A 21,004-nucleotide genomic window follows, 5' to 3' on the forward strand; every position below is an offset into this window, starting at 1 on the left:
TCGAATAGTGGTTGCATACAACCCACTAGATCGACACATAAGTTTCTCTAATACTCGTTTATGTTTGTAGTCATTAGAGGTGATGCAAAGGAACTCTTGTCCATTCTCACAATGTGTTTCCACATGAAAACCATTGGCACTTACATCTTGTAAGTAATAAAGTTCGAAAAATATGTCCATGACATGAGATAAAATCAATCGATACTTTATTAATAATAGCCAATGATTACATCAAAGTTTCTTGACCAAAATCTAATCCAGCATAAAAATCAAATCGTAGACAAATCGTAGTTACTCAATCCGTTCGGTAATTTCAATTTGGTTGTGACCAGGTAAGGTAATGCGAGATTTTGGTGGAGCGTTGCTCACTTTTAAAACCGTTCTCTCAGATCAAACCTTGCCTAGACATCACAATTACTCTTGAGTACGCCTAGAGGGAAAGAGTTAATACAATAAGTCATTTTATTGATTTAAGGCATAATTGCCATTACATGATTCTTGGAAATAATAAAGACTATAAAAATCTGCGGCATTTTGTCTTCATCGCCAGATTTAAAATCTTTGTGAACTCGATGTCTTGATCACCCTGATGCGACTACCTTCGTAGGTACATTGCAAATTCAGGTCCATTGATCAGACGTTCCATATCAGAAATAGACACCATAAAGAGGATTCTCCCTTGATTGAGGCGCATTGGCGCAATATGCATAGTCCCTAGGACTGGTGGCGTTGGAAAGTGGTGCCCATGGCCAACGTTGGCTCCATGGTTTCCAATCCTATGTCCCTCAAAATCACGCCTCCTATGGTCGTGGGATTGTTGCCTTGAGCGATTACCTTCTTGAGCATTTCGATCGTATGGATCATGACGTCGATGGCGACTTTCTCTAGCCATAGGACGATGCTCTTGATAGCTATCTTGAAGCCTATCAAATCTTCTTTTCACAAGTTCATTGCCATGTCTTTCAGTAGTGGCCATAGCTTCAATAAGCTGTTGAAAACTTGTGATCCGTCTTGCATTTACATGAGTCCGGAATAAGTCAGAGGACCTCATAGCACAGACGGGGAAGGTATTGAGGGTTTTCTCAATCAACTGGTCTTCTGTGATTGTTTTTCCACAAAGACGCATCATTGCTCTGATGCTGAGAGCTTCCGAATAAAATTGCATGACAGTGTCAAATTCAGAGAAGCGAAGATCTTTCCATTCTGCTTCTGTATTCGGAAGTATGGAGTCACGAACATTGCCATATCGTTCGCGAAGCGCATGCCAAAGCTTTATGGCGCTATCCTCATTTATGAACTCAAACTGTAGGTCACTATCCATGTGACGTTTCATGAAGGCAAGTGCCTTGGAATTATCTTTCTCAGTTTGAGGGTCTGGAGCTGTTTCTATAGGACAAAGTTCTTGGATTGTATGCAATAAATCACGGGCAATAAGGTGGATCTCGACATCAGTGACCCAAGTTAAGTACTTTTTGCTTGCATAATCCAATGGAACAAAATCGAGTTTGTTCATGTTTGACATCCTGAAAGATGAAACAGGGACAAGTTAGTTTCGGAGTCAATGCTTCCACGAAAACTAATAAGATTTCCGAGCTATGCTACCAAGAAATCGATTTCCAAGAATGATTGGATTAGACCGAAACAATGATGTTTGTATGGTCGTAAATCGATGCTTACGGACGCTCTTAGTTCGTTAATTGCGTGAATCCCCACGATTCTGCTTTTCAAGGATCGAACCCACGTTATAAGAAAGGTGGGATGTAGAAGAAGGGAGGTTTTCAAGTCCCCGAGAAAAGAAGAAGAAATATAAATTCCGAATTATAGGAACTTCAAAACTTACTCTTTTGAATACTTGCATGTATTTGGATCACGCGCGTGTTGATGCAGGCGTGATGGAGCGAAGCAATCCGAGTAGAGGCGTGCAGCGAATGTTTATAAGGTCAAGCTTGTTGAAATTCGGAGCAAATTCTCTTCTGAACAGTTTTCACTTTGATTGTTGTACTGGTCTCAAAATAACTCCGATAAGACTGAAATTCGGAGGTCAGATGGAAGAGACAGAGATGAACAACTTTGATGAAGAAACGATTTTGATCTGAGGTTCCAAACTAGATGTTTCGGAGCCTGCAAACAGACGGACGTGCACAGGAAAGGGGAAAGGTGCAGTCGGTGTGCGTTGGTGCTGCAGGGGCAGTAGGGATGCGTGCGCAGGGGCGCGTAGGTGCTGCAGGGACAGCAGATGTACGGCAGAGCTGCAGGAGCTGCGGAGGCGTGCGGGGCAGCAGTGGGCGCAGGGGCGCGCAGGGCAGCATCAGCGAGCGAGGCTAGCGAGGGCTAGGAGCTTGCGGCAGATCTTTGAGGAGAACAATTTCTTTTCAGGTTTTTGGGTTTTAGCTTTTGTGGTTTAGGGCTCGTGCTGATAACGTGTTTAAGTATATTGGTATTGAGAGAGAATTGTAGAGAGAAGTGTGTATTATTATTGAGAATAGGAGCCCTATATATAGAGATTACAAAGTACTAGTTCTAATGTTACAAGGAATACCAATCCGTGTAGGATTGGGAAATCTAGAACCTTCTCTCCTATTGCTACTCCTAGTTTGATAAGGCACACTAAATCGATATTCCTTCAACATATATCATGTATTAGCTGTAATAGTAAGAGATAAGTGTAATGGAATGTGGTAGTTGTAATAGTGTGTTTTCCATGCTTTTTATCCCTATATAAACCCTCCAATGTGAGAAGAATTCATTCTCTCCATCTAAACTCTCTCCCTCTCTCTGTTAGTTTTCGATTGTTCTTAAACACGTTATCAGCACAAGATTGCTCTAGAATTAGAATCGAAAAAACAAGAGTAGAGGAAGTTCATCCTCCGATCAAAGTCATTTTTCCAAACCTACAAAAAACCTCCAAACCCTATCACATATCAAAGCTCTTGATCCAAGAAGCCCAGAACCGGTTTCAAAACCTTCAAAACCGGTCGGAAAATACCCAAACCGGCCCCCGGAAACACCGAAAGCCTCTTTGCCCGATTCGAAGCCTTCCTCCCTGCCCCCTGCTGCAATACTCCACCAGCAGCTGCAGCCTGATCCCAGCTCACCGGAGCGGGAAAAATCATCACCGGAACCGGCCGATTACTGCCTGAACCGGCCGCCTGAAGCCACTGCACCACCGAACCGCCGTCAGCACCTCAGTCAACCAGCCCAGCAAACGCGGCCCAGAGCTGCCCTAGGCCCAGAAGCACAAACGGACCAACCAGCCCAAAAGAAGAAGCAGGCCCACTTCCAGCCCACTGCCACGTCAGCGTTAGTGTGCCACGTCAGCGACCGACTGCCACGTCAGCACCTCGGTCAACGCCGGTCAACTCTTTTCCGGCGACTTTCCGACAACACTATTTCAAGGTATTCTTTACTAAAAGTTCCCGCTTTTGATTTTTTACTCCTTTTTCTTTTTTTGGAAACTTACAATTAAAAAGCGGAATTATAGAAATTCACACTAAACGAACTAAGAGTGTTCACAATCGATGAACTAAGAGTGTTCATAAGACTTCGGACTAAGAGCGTCCGTAAGCATCGATTTATGACCATATAAACATCATTGTTTCGGTCTAATCCAAATATCTTGGAAATTGATTTCTTGGTAGCATAGCTCGGAAATCTTGTTATTTTAGTTTTCGTGGAAGTTTAGCTCCGAAACTAATATATCTTCTCCTCATTTTCAGGATGTCGAATGAAGCTAGACTCGATTTTCCCATGCTTGACTCAACAGGCTCAGAATACCACAGCTGGGTAACCGATGTTGAGAACCACCTCACTTCACAGGGAATATTGCCCATAATCCAGGTACCTAACCCGGATCTTGTGTTCGTTCGAACACCGACAAAGCATGCTCATGCAATTATATTGATGCGACGTCACATGGACAATGCACTCAGGTTAGAGTATATGTCCATCAAAAATGCAAAAGAGCTCTGGGTAGCGCTAGAGGAGCGTTTTGGCAATATCCAAGATACCCTCCTCCCTGACTTGAAGGTTCAGTGGAACAATATACGCTTCTCCGACTTCAAGTCTGTTTCTGAATACAATTCAGAAGCTCTTCGCCTCAAAGCCATGTTGAGGTTCTGTAGAAAACCTATCACAGAAGAAGATCTAATTGAGAAGACTCTCTCTACCTTCCCCGTCGATGCACTTATACTGTCAAAGCAATATCGCACTGACTTCAATGCTGGGCGACTTACGAGGTTTAATGAGCTCATAAATGTTTTGTCGGTAGCTGAAAAGCACGACAACATCCTCGTAAAGAATTATAATTCAAGGCCCATCGGAACCAAGAGCGTTCGTGAGGCGAATTATATTGCATCCAAAAGAGGACGCAAGGAACGGTACCCTAATAACAGGGGATATGAAGGACGAATGGGTCCATATAACCGTTCCAATAAGGAAGGAAACCGCAACTTTAGAGCGGGCACACGTGATGGTAACTCCACACGTGGGAGAGGTGGATATGGCAACACCATGGGCCGTGGAAGTAGCACCATGAGCCGTGGTGGGAACATGGGCCGTGGAGGTCGCCGCATAAGACGTGGTAGTAGCAGCCGAAACCCTCCTAGGGAATATCCACAAAATGCACCTCAATTAAAGGGAGGCAACCACAATGATGTATGTTATCGATGTGGATCAACTGAGCATTGGTTCAAGCTATGCAAGGCAAGTGACCAACTAGTTGCAAAATACAGGGCATATAGGGACCTGAGAGAGCAAGAAGTTTACCTTGCAAAAGATGAAGATGGTGAAGATGTCAATCTCACCATTGAGGACTTCAAAGCTGTAGATGAAGAGCAGAAAGATGCCGCAGACTTTGATTAAGAATAGTCCTTTCTATTTTCCAAGAACGGCAAATGTGCCTTAGTCAATAAATGGCAATTGTATTAACTCTTTCTCATATGGCGCACCCAATGAAATATGATGTCTAGGAAAGTGATTGAGATCGGGGTATTTAAGCGAGCCTCGCTCCACCAACATCTCTCTACTTCCTTGGTCATATAATTGGAGTTACCAAACGGATTGAGTGACTACAATTTGTCTAGGTTTGATTTTATTTTGGAATAGACTTTGGAAAAACCATGATGTAATCATTGGCTATTTTCCTTACTAATAAAGTATCGCATTTTCATTCAATGTCATTGACATGTGTTAATATTCCGAACTTTTTTTTTATTTATGTTTTCTGGAGAATTGGAATGCCTTCTCGATAGTGGTACCACACATACTATATTGCGACATAGGCAATTATTTTTATGGATGACGCCTAGTCGATCCTCCGTAACAATGTGGCAGGACCATCACAATTGATTCATGGTCGAGGACCAGCTCAATTTCTGTTACCAAATGGCACAAATATTAATGTTGCCGAAACTCTATATGCTCCAAGGGCCGGAAGAACCCTATTGAGTTTTAAAGATATAAGAGCCAATGATCTTCATGTGAAAACACATTGTGAGAATGGACAAGAGTTCCTTTGCATCACCTCTAATAACTACGGAAATACACGAGTATTAGAGAAACTTATGTGTCGCTCTAGTGGATTGTATGCAACCACTATTAGAGTCATTGAATCCAACCATGTCATGAATGAAAATTTATGGGATTCTGACACATACAGGCTTTGGCACGACCGTTTGGGACATCCAGGTCGTGATATGATGCTCCGTATATTAAAAACTTCACACGGACATCCATTCTTCAAAACGAAAAGAAGTACGAACCAAAGATTGGTCCAAAGAGTTACTTCTGAAGCATATCATTCGTTTTGCAAAGATTGCTCTTTAGCAAAGGTAGAATCGAGACCATCCTATGCAAAGGACACTAAAGACAATATACCATTCTTGCAAAGAATACAAGGTGATATTTGTGGACCTATCCAACCAACTTGCGGACCATTTAGATATTTTTTGGTGTTGGTTGACGCATCGACACGTTGGTCACATGTCATGCTATTATCCACAAGAAATGCTGCATTTGCTAAACTCCTAGCACAAATCATTAAGTTAAGGGCTCACCACCCTGATCATCCTATTAAGTCAATTCGTCTTGACAATGCTGGAGAATTTACATCAAAGACTTTTGATGATTATTGCATGTCCATTGGGATCGAGGTTGAACACCCTGTCCCTCATGTACACACCCAAAATGGTCTCGCAGAAGCTGCCATTAAAAGACTTCAAATGGTTGCTAGAGTATTGGTCATGCGCACCAATCTCCCTATCTCTGCTTGGGGTTATGCAATATTGCACGCAGCTGTGCTTATTCGTCTGAGGCCCACTGCCACCCAACCCTTTTCTGCGTACCAGATGGTGACTGGGTATGAGCTTGATGTCTCACACTTATGCATATTTGGGTGTGCAGTCTATGTGCCAATTGCGCCGCCACAGCGCACCAAAATGGGTCCTCAAAGACGATTAGGCCTTTATGTTGGATATGACTCTCCAACCATTATCCGCTACATAGAACCCTTGACAGGTGATCTATTTACCGCAAGATTTGCGGATTTTCACTTTGATGAGACAGTCTTCCCGTCATTAGGGGAGACATGAACACTAATGTTCAACAGAAACGACAGGATTTGTCGTGGTATGTCCCCACTTTGTCTCATCTTGATCCCAAAACCGCACAGTCCGAAATTGAAGTGCGGAGAATTCTCAATCTTCAGAACGTGGCAGAATCAATGCCTGATGTGTTTTCTGATATCGCTAAAGTGATGAGATCACACATACCTGCTGCAAATGTGCCTGCAAGGATTCATGTCCCTGAAACTAGAGGACATGACGCCATCTCAAAAATACATTATGAGAATGGCGCCAACATCCTCTATATGGGTGACGCAGTGGCTAGGCCCACGGCTCCCGTCAGGAAGTGCGGGAGGCCTAAAGGTTCGATGGATTCTCGCCCAAGAAAGAAAGCGAGTTTGGCACAAAATAATCTATTAGTCATCGATACAAATAATCCATCTCATGAGAATATTCCGGATTGTGGTTATGTCCAAGAGACATCATTGGAGGACGCTCCAATGACAGAACCAATTCCAGAGAATAGAGAGATCTCCATGAATTACAACAGTAAACATGTGATGATGGATAGAAACTCTATGACTATTGATGATGCATTTGCATATCATATTGCAAAAGGAATTATAGAAAACGATGATATCGAACCTCGCTCCGTTGAAGAATGTCAACGAAGAGCAGATTGGCCTAAATGGAAAGATGCGATCCAGACTGAATTGGATTCTCTAACAAAGAGACAGGTATTTGGGTCTATAACGCTGACACCCCCAAATATAAAGCATGTTGGCCATAAATGGGTCTTTGTTAGATAGCGTAATGAGAAAGATGAGGTTGTTAGATACAAAGCCCGCCTTGTGGTGCAAGGTTTCTCACAACGCCCTGGAATCGACTACGAGGAGACATATTCTCCCGTAATGGACATTATAACGTTCCGCTACCTTGTCAGTTTGGTAGTTTCCGAAAAGCTTGACATGCAGCTTATGGATGTGGTTACAGCATATCTCTATGGGGATCTAGATTCAGAGATATATATGAAGGTTCCAGATGGACTTCAATTACCCAAATCAAGTGGCTCTAAACCACGGAGCGCGTTTTCAGTAAGATTAAGACACTCACCATATGGATTGAAACAATCCGGACGGATGTGGTATAACCGTCTAAGTGACTACTTGATTGGAAAGGGATATGTTAACAATGAAATATGCTCATGCGTGTTCATTAAAAGAACAAGTTCCGGATTTGCAATTGTAGCAGTTTATGTCGATGACATGAACCTAATTGGAACTCTAGATGAGTTAAAGGAAACTGCTAAATATTTGAAATCCGAATTTGAGATGAAAGATCTTGGGAAAACACGGTTTTGTCTCAGAATAGAACTCGAGCACCGTAGAGATGGGATTATGATCCATCAGTCAGAGTATACTCAAAAATTACTAAGGCGCTTTAATGAAGATAAAGCAAAGCCTGTGAGTACTTCCATGATCGGCCGTAGTCTTGAGCCCAGAAAAGATTCATTTCGTCCAAAGGATGAGGACGAGGATTTATTAGAGGCTGAAATATCCTATCTAAGTGCAATAGGCGCATTATTGTATTTAGCTCAATGCACAAGACCGGATATCTCATTCGCAGTGAACTTGTTAGCTCGACATAGTTCTGCGCCAACACGCCGCCTTTGGGTTGGTATAAAGACAATCTTTCAATACTTAAGAGGTACGATTGATATGGGCTTGTTTTATCCCTACAGAGAGAAAAGAAAAGACGGAAGCATGGGATCGGACCCCACAAGGCAAAAGGCCACCTTCCGAAATAAAGACGCTGGCGACACCGTCCATGGTAGCCAACGTTCTCCTCCTCCCCTCCATCAAAATAATAATGATGTTTTGATGGGCTTTGCTGATGCAGGGTATCTCTCTGACCCTCACAAAGGTCGCTCCCAAACAGGTTATGTCTTTACCATGGGAAGCACCGCGATAACTTGGAGGTCTACAAAACAGACCCTTGTTGCTACTTCCTCAAATCATGCAGAGATTATCGCTTTACATGAAGCTGTGCGTGAATGCATATGGCTAAGGTCTGTAATTAGACATATTCGAGGAAGTTGTGGTTTGAAGTCTACCACGGATGAACCTACATGCATTTATGAGGATAATGCAGCTTGTATTGAACAAATGAAGTTAGGTTTCATCAAGGGCGACAACACCAAGCATATATCGCCTAAGTTATTTTATAATCAACAACAACAATCACTTTTAAATATTGAAGTAAATCAAATCCGATCAGAGGATAATGTAGTGGACTTATTTACTAAGTCGTTACCAAAATCCACCTTCAAGAAACATGTGAAGAGCATCGGATTGAGAAAGTTATCTGAACTCCCATAATTGTAATTATCAGGGGGAGTTGAAATTAGGAGGAATATCCAGACCATCGTGTACTCTTTTGTCCTTCGTCCAGGGTTATTTTTCCCACTGGGTTTTTACCTGGCAAGGTTTTTAACGAGGCACATCTTTAGCATGGTCGCCCCACTTATACTGCATCCCTCTCGTAGACATACTACCTACTTATGATGCTGATAAGAAGACTCCACTTATCTCCGAATATACGGTATTGCTACTCCACACTCATGCGCGTTGTGCTCTTTTTCTCCTTCGACCATGGTTGTTTTTTCCCCACAGGGTTTTATTACTTGGCAAGGTTTTTAACGAGGCAACTTAGAAGCGCACCACCAAGACAATACTATTAACATGAAATATCCAAGGGGTAGTGTTGTAGTATATTATGTATAAATGTCTATATCATGTATTAGGTGTAATAGTAAGAGATAAGTGTAATGGAATGTGGTAGTTGTAATAGTGTGTTTTCCATGTTTTTTATCCCTATATAAACCCTTCAATGTGAGAAGAATAAACACACCAATTCACTCTTCATTCTCTCCATCTAAACTCTCTCCCTCTCTCTGTTAGTTTTCGATTGTTCTTAAACACTTTTTATTTTGTTTATGATTTTTTTTTTTTTTGCATTGTTTTCCATCACATAATATGACTAACTGGTAACTACTAGGAGTACTAGCTAGTATGTTTCTCCCTTTTATCTTTTGTAATTTTTTCGAAGTATTTTTCTTTTCCAAAAACTCTGTTTGAAGAATGCATTTGGGTTGATGAGTGCTTAGGCATTTCATGTTTCACTATAGATTTCTGCCAAGTAAGTCTCACCAAAATATATCAAAGAGGCATGGATTAGGCTTTTTTTTGGCTCCTTTTTGCTTTCATATGTTGAATTCGAAAGTAAAACCAGTTCTTGATAGATATCTAAGGAGTAGGACGCTGACTTTTCAAACATATTCTTCACTGAAAAGGATTGCCATTAGCCCATTATTGTATATTAACTAGTTCGGGAACCACCAACACTGCATTTTTTCCAGGAAAGATCGAGGGAGCTTTTCTTTGACTTGGCTATAGAATCTAGTATACAGCGTCAAGTGAAATCATCAACTAGTTACTGGGATTGGCTGCAGAAGCTACCGCAACAGCGACGACTTATCCTTTTGCATTCATAATTAGTAACAACTTGTTTGCAAAAGGGACTCATTATTATTGAATTAGGAAATACGCTCTGGGAAATTGACGTAGGAGTCCAGAAAATAAGGTTAAACTACTAGGAAATGGATGTCACAAGATTACATATTCGACATTTACCAGGAAATAGATGCAGGGATATACTAACAGAAATATTTTTTTTCCTTATCTTTAATTTATGGTATGTATATTGTTTACATGGTTTACATGGTGCAAAAGGTCGTGGAGAAAAACAATTTGTTTAAACATGAGTTTTGTTCATATAACAGTATCATTCTCACTTATTTATTTATTTATTCATCTGTCAAGGAGGGAGTCACTTTCATATTCTATTCTTCTACATGGACTAAACCAACAAATAAATTAATCTCTGTTTAAGTAAAATAGATTCGAGAGAGAATTGTAGAGAGATGTGTGTATTATTATTGAGAATAGGAGCCCTATATATAGGGATTACAAAGTACTAGTTCTAATGTTACAAGGAATACCAATCCGTGTAGGATTGAGAAATCTAGAACCTTCTCTCCTATTGCTACTCCTAGTTTGATAAGGCACACTAAATCGATATTCCTTCAACACTCCCCCTTGTGCCGCTTCAAACTCGGTGGTGACGCTTCATCCGTTGCCTCGTTAAAAACCTTGCCAGGTAACAAAAACCCTGTGGGATAAAAATAACCCTGGTCGAAGGACAAAAAGAGCACAACACGTCCTTCACTCTTCGAGATCGAACATGCAGACATCATAACTCCCCCTGATGTCGATATCTCCCCCTGATTGCTACAATCGTGGGAGTTCGGATAACTTTCTCAATCCGATGCTCTTCACATGTTTCTCGAAGGTGGATTTAGGTAACGACTTAGTGAATAAGTCCGCTACATTATCCTCTGATCGGATTTGATTCACTTCAATCTTTAGAAGTGATTGTTGTTGCTGATTATAAAAGAACTTAGGCGATATATGCTTGGTGTTGTCGCCTTTGATGAAACCTAACTTCATTTGTTCAATACAAGCTGCATTATCCTCATAAATGCATGTAGGTTCATCTGTGGTAGACTTCAAACCACAACTTCCTTGAATATGTCGAATCACAGACCTTAGCCATATACATTCACGAACGGCTTCATGTAGAGCAATAATCTCTGCATGATTCGAGGAAGTAGCAACAAGGGTCTGTTTTGTAGACCTCCAAGATATCGCAGTGCTTCCCATGGTAAAGACATAACCAGTTTGGGAGCGACCTTTGTGAGGGTCAGAGAGGTACCCTGCATCAGCAAATCCCATCAAAACATTGTTGTCGTTTTGATGGAGGGGAATAGGGTGAGGCCGGCCACCATGGGCGGCGGCGGCGCTGGAGATGACAACATGGCCGACGGTCATGTTATGGACGGCGGCTCCATGCCTAATGGGGTCCGATCCCATTCGTCCGTCGTTCCTCGTCTCTCTGTAGGGATAAAATAGGCCCATATCAATCGTACCTCTTAGGTATCGAAAGATTGTCTTTACACCAATCCAATGGCGGCGTGTTGGCGCAGAGCTATGTCGAGCTAACAAGTTCACTGCGAATGAGATATCCGGTCTTGTGCATTGAGCTAAGTACAATAATGCGCCTATTGCACTCAAATAGGGCACTTCGGCCTCTAATGGTTCTTCGTCCTCATCCATTGGACGAAACGGATCTTTTCCGGGCTCAAGACTACGGCCGATCATGGGAGTACTCACAGGCTTTGCTTTATCTTCATTAAAGCGCCTTAGGATTTTCTGAGTATATGCAGACTGATGGATCAAAATCCCATCACTACGGTGCTCGAGTTCTAAACCGAGACAAAACCGTGTTTTCCCAAGATCTTTCATCTCAAATTCGGATTTCAAGTATTTAGCAGTTTCCTTCAACTCATCTAGAGTTCCAATTAGGTTCATGTCATCGACATAAACTGCTACGATTGCAAATCCGGAACTTGTTCTCTTAATGAACACGCATGGGCATATTTCGTTGTTAATATATCCCTTCCCAATCAAGTAGTCACTTAGACGGTTATACCACATCCGTCCGGATTGTTTTAATCCATATAGTGAGCGTTTTAATCTTATTGAAAACGCGCTCCGTGGTTTAGAGCCACTTGATTTGGGTAATTGAAGTCCATCTGGAACCTTCATATATATCTCTGAATCTAGATCCCCATAGAGATATGCTGTAACCACATCCATAAGCTGCATGTCAAGTTTTTCGGAAACTACCAAACTGACAATGTAGCGGAACCTTATAACGTCCATTACGGGAGAATATGTCTCCTCGTAGTCGATTCCAGGGCGTTGTGAGAAACCTTGCGCCACAAGGCGGGCTTTATATCTTATCACCTCATTTTTCTCATTACGCTTTCTAACAAAGACCCATTTATGGCCAACAGGCTTTACACTTGGGGGTGTCTGCGTTACAGGCCCAAATACCTGTCTCTTTGTTAGTGAATCCAATTCAACCTGGATCGCATCTTTCCATTTAGGCCAATCTGCTCTTCGTTGACATTCTTCAACAGAGCGAGGTTCGATATCATCATATTCTATAATTCCTTTTGCAATATGATATGCAAATGCATCATCAATCGCCATAGAATTTCTATCCATCATCTCATGTACACTAGTGTAATTTATGGAGATCTCTCTATTCTCTGGAGTTGGTTCTGACATTGGAGCGTCCCCCAATGATGTCTCTTGGACATAACCATAATCCGGAATATTCTCATGAGATGGATTATTCACATCGATGATTAATGGATTATTTTGTGCCAAACTCGCTTTCTTTCTTGGGCGAGAATCCATCGAACCTATGGGCCTCCCGCGCTTCCTGGCAGGAGCCATGGGCCTAGCCAAAACGTCACCATCACTGTGAGAGGGGACGTTGGCGCCATGCTCATATCCTCTTGAGTTGGCGTCATGTCCTCTAGTTTTAGGGACATCAATCCTTGCAGGCACGTTTGCAGCAGGTATGTGTGATCTCGTCACTTTAGCGATATCAGAAAACGCATCAGGCATCGATTCTGCTACGTTCTGAAGATCGAGAATTCTCCGCACTTCAATTTCGGACTGTGCGGTTCGGGGATCAAGATGAGACAGAGTGGGGACAGACCACGACAATTCCTGTCGTTCCTGTTGAACATTGATGTTCTTATCTCCCCCTAACGACGGGAAGACTGTCTCATCGAAGTGACAATCCGCAAATCTAGCGGTAAAGAGATCGCCTGTCAAGGGTTCTATGTAGCGGATAATCGTTGGAGAATCATATCCAACATAAATGCCTAATCGTCGTTGAGGACCCATTTTGGTGCGCTGTGGCGGCGCAATTGGCACATAAACTGCACACCCAAATATGCGTAAGTGTGAGACATCAGGCTCATACCCAGTAACCATCTGGGACGCAGAGAAGGGTTGAGTGGCAGTGGGCCTCAGACGAATAAGCACAGGTGCATGCAATATTTCATAGCCCCAAGCAGAAATAGGGAGATTGGTGCGCATTACCAATGCCCTAGCGACCATTTGTAATCGTTTAATGGCAGCTTCTGCGAGACCATTTTGGGTGTGAACATGAGGAACAGGATGTTCAACATCAATCCCAATGGACATGCAATAATCATCAAAAGTCTTTGATGTAAACTCTCCAGCATTGTCTAATCTTATAGACTTAATAGGATGATCAGGGTGGTGAGCCCTTAACTTAATTATTTGTGCTAGGAGTTTAGCAAATGCAGCGTTCCTTGTGGACAATAGCATGACATGTGACCAGCGTGTCGATGCATCAACCAATACCATAAAATATCGAAATGGTCCGCATGATGGTTGAATAGGTCCACAAATATCACCTTGGATTCTTTGCAAGAATGGTATATTTTTTTTGGTGTCCTTTGCATAGGATGGTCTCGATCCTAACTTTGCTAAAGAGCAGGCTTTGCAGAACGAATGATGGGCTTGAGAAACAACCAATGAGGATTTTGGTTGAGCCACAAAATCACAAGTGACTTTAGAAGTAAAAGTTGGAGACAAAGGAGCCTTGGTGGCGTCAATGCCACCCTGAGGCCGCAGGGGGAAGGCGGCGCCGGCCAAGGATGGCCGGATTTGGGGGTGAACGGCGCCGTGAGGCGCAGGGGCTCCTTCGGTGTCCAAAAACCGAGTTTTACTTCTTTTCGTTCTGAAAAAGGGATGTCCGTGTGAAGTCTTTAATATACGGATCATCATGTCACGACCTGGGTGTCCCAAACGGTCGTGCCAAAGCCTATATGTGTCGGAATCCCATAAATCATCTCTCATGACATGGTTGGATTCAATGACTCGAATAGTGGTTGCATACAACCCACTAGAGCGACACATAAGTTTCTCTAAGACTCGTTTATGTCCGTAGTCATTAGAGGTGATGCAAATGAACTCTTGTCCATTCTCACAATGTGTTTCCACATGAAAACCATTGGCTCTTATATCTTTGAAACTCAATAGGGTTCTTCCTGCCCTAGGAGCATAAAAAGCTTCGGTGACATTTAAAATTGTGCCATTTGGCAATATAAATTGGGCTGGTCCTCGACCATGAATCAATTGAGATGATCCAGCCATCGTAGTCACAGAAGATTGAGTAGGCGTCATCTCAAGAAATAACTGCCTATTTCGAAGTATGGTGTGCGTAGTAGCACTATCCACGAGGCATTCTAGCTCTCCGGGAAACATACTTGAAATTAATAAAGTTTGAATCAAAATCGACACTTTATTTCAATGAAAGCCAATGATTACGTCAAAGTTTCTAAATTTAATCCAAAAAGGGTAATCAAGCTTAGACAAGTAGTAGTTACTCAATCCGTTTGGTAATTCCAATTTAGTTGTGACCAGGTAAGGTAAGGCGAGATTTTGGTGGAGCGTTGCTCACTTTTAAAACCGTTCTCTCAGTTCAAACCTTGCCTAGACATCACAATTACTCTTGAGTACGCCTAGTGAGAAAGAGTTATAACCATTGTCTTTGTTGATAGTTTCCAAATTTTTGGATATGGATTGAAACCAATGACGCTTATATGGTCAGATTTTTATGCTTACGAACGCTCTTAGTCCGTAGCCTACGAACGCTCTTAGTTCGTAAAAATCGATGCTCACGGACGCTCTTAGTCCGAAGATTATGAACGCTCTTAGTTCGTATGTAGAGTGAATCCCCACGATTCCGCTTTGAATCGAACCCACGTTCTATGAAAGGTGGGATGAAGAAGAAGGGAGGTTTTTAAGTCCCCGAGAAAAAAAAAATATATATTTAAATTTCAAAACTTACTCTTGAATACTTACTCATGAATTTCAGAATTTGAAATTCTCAATACACTAAGGCGTGTTTGATTTACATTCTGTCTGAAAAATCATAGTCATGCTATTCTTTGTTTGCAGTTGCATGCAATAGGAAAGAACCATGAAGCTATCAAACATGCCATAGTGGATTTATGAAGTTTGTGCCAGTTTCAATTCTAGGAAAGTTCCTTGGATTATTGCATTTTAATTGCGTGGAACATTCTGAGTTGGGAATTACAGTGATTGCTTCCCAGAAAGAAAAAACGCATTCCAGTCACTGTTACTTCTTCAACTTGGTTTCTTCCACAGAAAGGTATCTGCAACATTCTGTGAATATTCCAAGTGCCCTTCAATTATTTAACCCCAGATTCTGAACTCAGAAAATCAGTTAAGGAAGAAAGGGTAATCAAAGAGAGTGAAGAGAGAATTCATGGCGGAGAGTGCAGTCAAGTTTCTGCTTGACAAGCTTGCACCCCTTTTTGAAAATGATTTGCAACTTTTGGGAGGAGGGGTTAGGGAAGAAATTGTGTATCTAAGAGGAGAGCTGGAGCGGATGACGGCTTTTCTGAGGGTTGCTGATGCATCTGAAGAGAGTGATGAGGAACTCAAAGTATGGGTTAAGCAACTAAGAGACATTGCTCACGACAGTGAAGATGTTCTTGATGAATTTACACTTCTGCAGCCGCATGATCATGGGGAGGAGGGATTATATGGTTCAATCCATAGGCTTTCTTGCTGCATTAAGAACACAAAAGCTCGATACCGAATTGCTTCTGAATTACAAGGCATCAACTTGAGAATCAGAAAAATCTCGGAGGTTCACAAGAGACTCCGTCACAAATTCAATATGGCTGAACAAGGTGCAGGCTCCAGCAGTGCATGCAATACATGGGATGACCATCGAGGTGATGCTCTACTTCTAGAGAAGACTGATATTGTAGGCATTGACAAGCCCATAAAGCAGCTGGTTGGCTGGCTAGTCAAGGGTGGTTCTGGACGTGAAGTAGTTTCTGTGGCTGGAATGGGGGGGATGGGGAAAACTACCCTGGTCAAGCAAGTCTATGATGCTGCAGAAGTGAAGAAACATTTCAAAGTTTGTGCTTGGATCACTGTTACTCTGTCTTTCAAACTTGGAGAACTCCTCAAAGACATGGTTCATCAACTCCACAACGCAATCCGCAGGCCTGTTCCAGAAGGAATCAATACCATGAACAACAATCACTTGAAAACAATAATCAAGGACTTCCTGCAGAAAAGGAGGTATCTCATTGTTTTAGATGATGTATGGCACTTGCACGGATGGGATGCTGTGAAATATGCCTTGCCTAACAATACTTCTGGTAGCCGAGTCATTCTCACTACTCGAAATGCTGAAGTAGCCTCTACAACCAGTGTAGAATCTGGAGGGAAAGCCTACAATTTGGAGCCTCTGCCCCAATCGGAGTCTTGGGAACTTTTATGCAAGAAGACATTCCAGGGGAAATCATGCCCTCCTCATCTAGAGGAAATCTGTACTGATGTTTTGAAGAAGTGTGAGGGGTTGCCCCTTGCAATTGTGGCAGTCAGTGGTGTTTTGTCTACCAAGGACAAGCGTCGGATTGATGAGTGGGATATGGTTGGCCATAGTCTTGGAGCTGAAATTGAGGGCAATGACAAACTGAGGGACTTAAAAAAAGTACTTTCTCTCAGTTTCAATGATTTACCGTACTATCTAAAATCTTGCTTCTTGTACCTGAGCATCTTTCCTGAGGATTATCTAATTGAGCATATGAGGCTTGTTCGATTATGGATGGCAGAGGGGTTCATCGAACCAAAAGATGGCAAAACATTGGAAGATGTTGCAGAGGACTACCTCAGTGAACTACTGAATAGAGGCATGATTCAAGCTGCTGACACAACATCTGATGGAAGGGTCAAGAACATTCGTGTGCATGACCTTTTTCGAGAGATTATCACCTCTAAGATAAGAGATCAGAACTTTGCCACAATATCTAAAGAGCAAAATGTTCCCTGGCCTGATAAAGTGCGCCGCCTGTCAGTGCATAACTCAATGCAATATGTACAGAAAAACAGGTGTGTTTTTCAACTGCGTTCTCTATTTATGTTTAGAGTTACTGAGAAGCCATTACTACAAAAGTATTTTCCTGGAGGGTTCAGACTTCTTAATGTCTTAGACTTGCAAAATGCGCCTCTAAATGTTTTCCCAGTTGAAGTTGTCAACCTTTTCTTTCTAAAGTATCTGAGTTTGAAAGGTACCAAGGTGAAAACCATTCCAAGGTTCATTGGGAAGCTTCAAAACCTGGAGACCTTGGATCTTAAACATTCTCTGGTTACTGAACTCCCAGTTGAAATCTTAAAGCTCGAACATCTACGTCATCTCCTGGTATATCGTTACGAATTTGTACCTTATGGAGATTTTCACTCAAAATATGGTTTCAAGGTACTTGCGAAAATTGGGGTTTTGACATCCCTTCAAAAGCTCTGTTTCATCAAGGCAAACGAAGATGGTGGTGCCATATTAAGAGAGCTCAGGAACCTAGTTCAGTTGAGAAAGTTAGGCATTGTACAGATGAGGAAAGAAGATGGAAAAGTTCTTTGTTCATCAATTGAAAAGCTGAACAAACTTTGCACGTTGAACATAACTTCAGTAGAAGAGGAAGAGATTATTGATTTGCAGCAGCTTTCTTCTCCCCCTCTACTGCTTCAGCGCCTCTACTTGCGAGGACGGTTGGAGACAATACCTCACTGGATTCCTTCTCTGCATAGCCTTGTCAGGTTATATTTGAAATGGAGTAGGTTAAAGGATGATCCACTTGTATTCCTTCAATATCTGCCCAACCTAGTACACCTCGAACTATCTCAGGTGTTTGAAGGAGACACATTATGCTTTAAAGCTGGAGGGTTCAAGAAGCTCAAACATTTGGGTATCGACCAATTTGAGGGACTTAGATGCATACAGGTGCAGTTGGGAGCAATGCCTTCTGTAAAAAAGCTAAGCATCCAGCGCTGCAAGTTATTGGAGAAGGTGCCATCAGGCATTGAACACCTGAGCAAATTGAAGGTGCTTGAGTTTTTCGATATGCCAGAAACATTAATCAAGACTCTACGTCCACATGAGAAAGACAATGACTATTGGAAAGTTGCACATATCCCCGAAGTTTATTTCACCTACTGGAAAGAGTGTGGATGGGAGGTCTATCCTTTAGAGGGTTTGAGTGAAGGAGAAAACTTTCCTCACGATCAGCCTAGTTCTGTCATGAAGAGCCATGAACTTGAAACTCGTTGGAAGTGATATTTAATTTACTTGAATTTAATGTTGATACTGTTGTATATGTATTGTAAATAACTGTAAAGTCTACCCTCGTACATAAGTCACAATAAATAGTACTCATCTGTGGTTAAAGATCCTAGCTTTCACTAGACCAATAACCTTAACACACGACACTTTTTACACAACGAAAAAAAAAAATTTGTTGTGTGATGTGGGAAAGTGAATCATACAACTCTTATAAGAAAGCTTCATCGTATAAGGCTGTCAAAATTCAAAAGAGTTTAGTTGGAAGGTGATTGCACAACAATTACAAGAATGATCTGTTGTGTGAATGAAAAAAAAAATAGCGGCAAATTTCCCTCATACTTTGACTCAAATGTGGCTCCAAATTTTTACTACATTGCACAACAGAATAGTTACATTTGTTGTATGAGAGTAGCTTGCAGAATGTCATACAACAATTTTTGACTTTGTGTTGTATGATCAAGGAAGATATATTGGGAATGCCCCCAAATGCCACTCATTCCCCCCAAAAACATATATTTTGGAAAACATATTGTAAGTTCCTACAACATAACTCACTTATTTCTGTTGTGTGAATGAAAATGCCTATCCTAGCGCCAAAACCATTGAACATAGTGGGAACTTTCCCTCTTTGGAACCTGAACTGAAATTTAATTTATACATAATCAGACAACAAAATTTAGTATATGTGTTGTCTGTTTCATGAATACAAAAAAAAAAAAAAAAAACAAATTTAAAAAAAAAAACCCTAGGTCTTTGACTTCATGGACAACCACTTGGACACTAAAACAAAATAACTGCATTTGTTGCTCCTCAAACCTCTTGACCTATAATTTCATCAGTTGCTGTGTTTCCAATACTTACAAAATAGCCTTCTCTTCGAGCATCTCCTCTCAACACCATCTCTCCTGAAAACACCCATCTCCTCACAACATCATCTCTCATCAAAACACCCAGCACAACCATCACTCGACTCAGCCATGTTTGATTAGGGTTCTACTCAACCGTCACTCGACTCATCTCTATTAGGGTTCGACTCAGTCCTATTTGTGGGTTCTTCTTATTGGGAAGAAGGAGGAGGAAAAAGGGGTTTCGATCTGCTGAAGATTGGGGTTCTTTGACTTGGAGATTTGTGGGCTACTATTTGGGGGTTTCAACTAGTCGATAAATTGAAGGAGGAGGAAAGGGGGGTTTCAATCTGCTGAAGATTAGGGTTATTCGATTTAGGGATTTGGGGGCTAGTCGATAAATTGAGGAGGAAAAAGGGTTTTCATGGCTACTCGATTCGTGGTCAAATCCATCGAGGTTGATAATGGAGGATCTCTCTGAGCTAGAGATTAGGAATTTCGTCAAGTCCTTCCACAAGTTCGTCGACTTGAAGAGGGAGCTCTTCCATAGCCATATTGATGAGCTCCAGAAAATCATCGTCAATCAATGTAAACTCACCGGCACCAATCCTCTCTCGCAAGAGATGGTGCGTTTTTGAATTTTGATTTTGTTCTGATTTTTTTTATATTTTTTTTTTAATCTGCTGCGAAATTAGAGAAAAAAGAAGAAGAAAGGGAATTAGAACAATCAGCTCTAATGCTGTGTTTGTTTGGATGTGCAGGCAGCTGGTGCCTTTTCTATTAATATTGGTAAGTCCTGGAATTGAGACTGTTATTGCTAATTTTGCTTAATGGTTGATGTGATGGTCTCAGAGATTTTGAAGTTAGAAGAGAGAGTGCGACTAAGATAAAGAGTGAAGACAAGTAGAAATAAGTAATGGACAATGGCTTCCAGTTTCTCTCCTTGGAGGACTGTCATTGGCATGTTACAATCTCTTTGGTTTTAAGCATAATGCTGATTCTTCCCTTATTTTCAACTGCAACATGATTAGTGTTTCTTATGTCTCAGGATCTTGCTGATATCGATGTATTTCAAGAAACCAAAAAGGTTATTGAAGCTTTCCAGAATAAGGAGGTAGGCCCTGCCCTAGCCTGGTGTGCCGAGAACAAGTCAAGGTTAAAGAAATCCAAAGTATGCATTCTCTTTTTCTTTTGTGTACGTTGGTGGGGAGACCTTGCTATAATTGGGGTGGTTAGATGAGTTTTTTTGTACAATTAGTTGTTGTATTGCTTGTTCTTGAATTACAAAATGAATATGCTATATAAGCTAAATCTGGCAATTCTTTCATGGCATCTCTCCTGCTGCTTGGCTCATCTTAAATTTGACTTACTATTATTCTCAGATTATGGGGTACATGTTTTAGTTTTAGTTACACATATCTCTTGCAC

General features: G+C 41.6%; 2 protein-coding genes across 2 annotated transcripts; both read left to right on the plus strand.

Annotated features, from left to right (window-relative positions):
* The first annotated feature begins 15,835 nt into the window (after positions 1-15,835).
* Positions 15,836-18,837, plus strand: LOC133746323 (disease resistance protein RPM1-like). Its single transcript, XM_062174506.1, has one exon. The coding sequence runs from the start codon at positions 15,864-15,866 to the stop codon at positions 18,723-18,725; it is 2,862 nt and encodes a 953-aa protein (XP_062030490.1). The 5' UTR covers positions 15,836-15,863; the 3' UTR covers positions 18,726-18,837.
* A 1,099-nt stretch (positions 18,838-19,936) lies between these two features.
* LOC133742730 (uncharacterized) lies at positions 19,937-21,004 on the plus strand. Its single transcript, XM_062170403.1, has 3 exons — positions 19,937-20,202; positions 20,338-20,365; positions 20,625-21,004. Exons 1-3 carry the CDS (start codon positions 20,135-20,137, stop codon positions 20,814-20,816), a joined length of 288 nt encoding a protein of 95 aa, XP_062026387.1. The 5' UTR covers positions 19,937-20,134; the 3' UTR covers positions 20,817-21,004.

The sequence above is a fragment of the Rosa rugosa genome, chromosome 4 (genome assembly GCF_958449725.1).
Source record: "Rosa rugosa chromosome 4, drRosRugo1.1, whole genome shotgun sequence".
Lineage (NCBI taxonomy): Eukaryota > Viridiplantae > Streptophyta > Magnoliopsida > Rosales > Rosaceae > Rosa > Rosa rugosa.

Excerpts from the sequence above, each read along its gene's own strand:
- LOC133742730 (XM_062170403.1), top strand. The coding sequence starts at position 20,135 with ATGAGCTCCAGAAAATCATCGTCAATCAATGTAAACTCACCGGCACCA. Across the intron at positions 20,203-20,337 it reads ATCCTCTCTCGCAAGAGATG|GCAGCTGGTGCCTTTTCTAT; the intron begins GTGCGTTTTTGA and ends TTGGATGTGCAG. Across the intron at positions 20,366-20,624 it reads TGCCTTTTCTATTAATATTG|GATCTTGCTGATATCGATGT; the intron begins GTAAGTCCTGGA and ends CTTATGTCTCAG.
- LOC133746323 (XM_062174506.1), top strand. The coding sequence starts at position 15,864 with ATGGCGGAGAGTGCAGTCAAGTTTCTGCTTGACAAGCTTGCACCCCTT.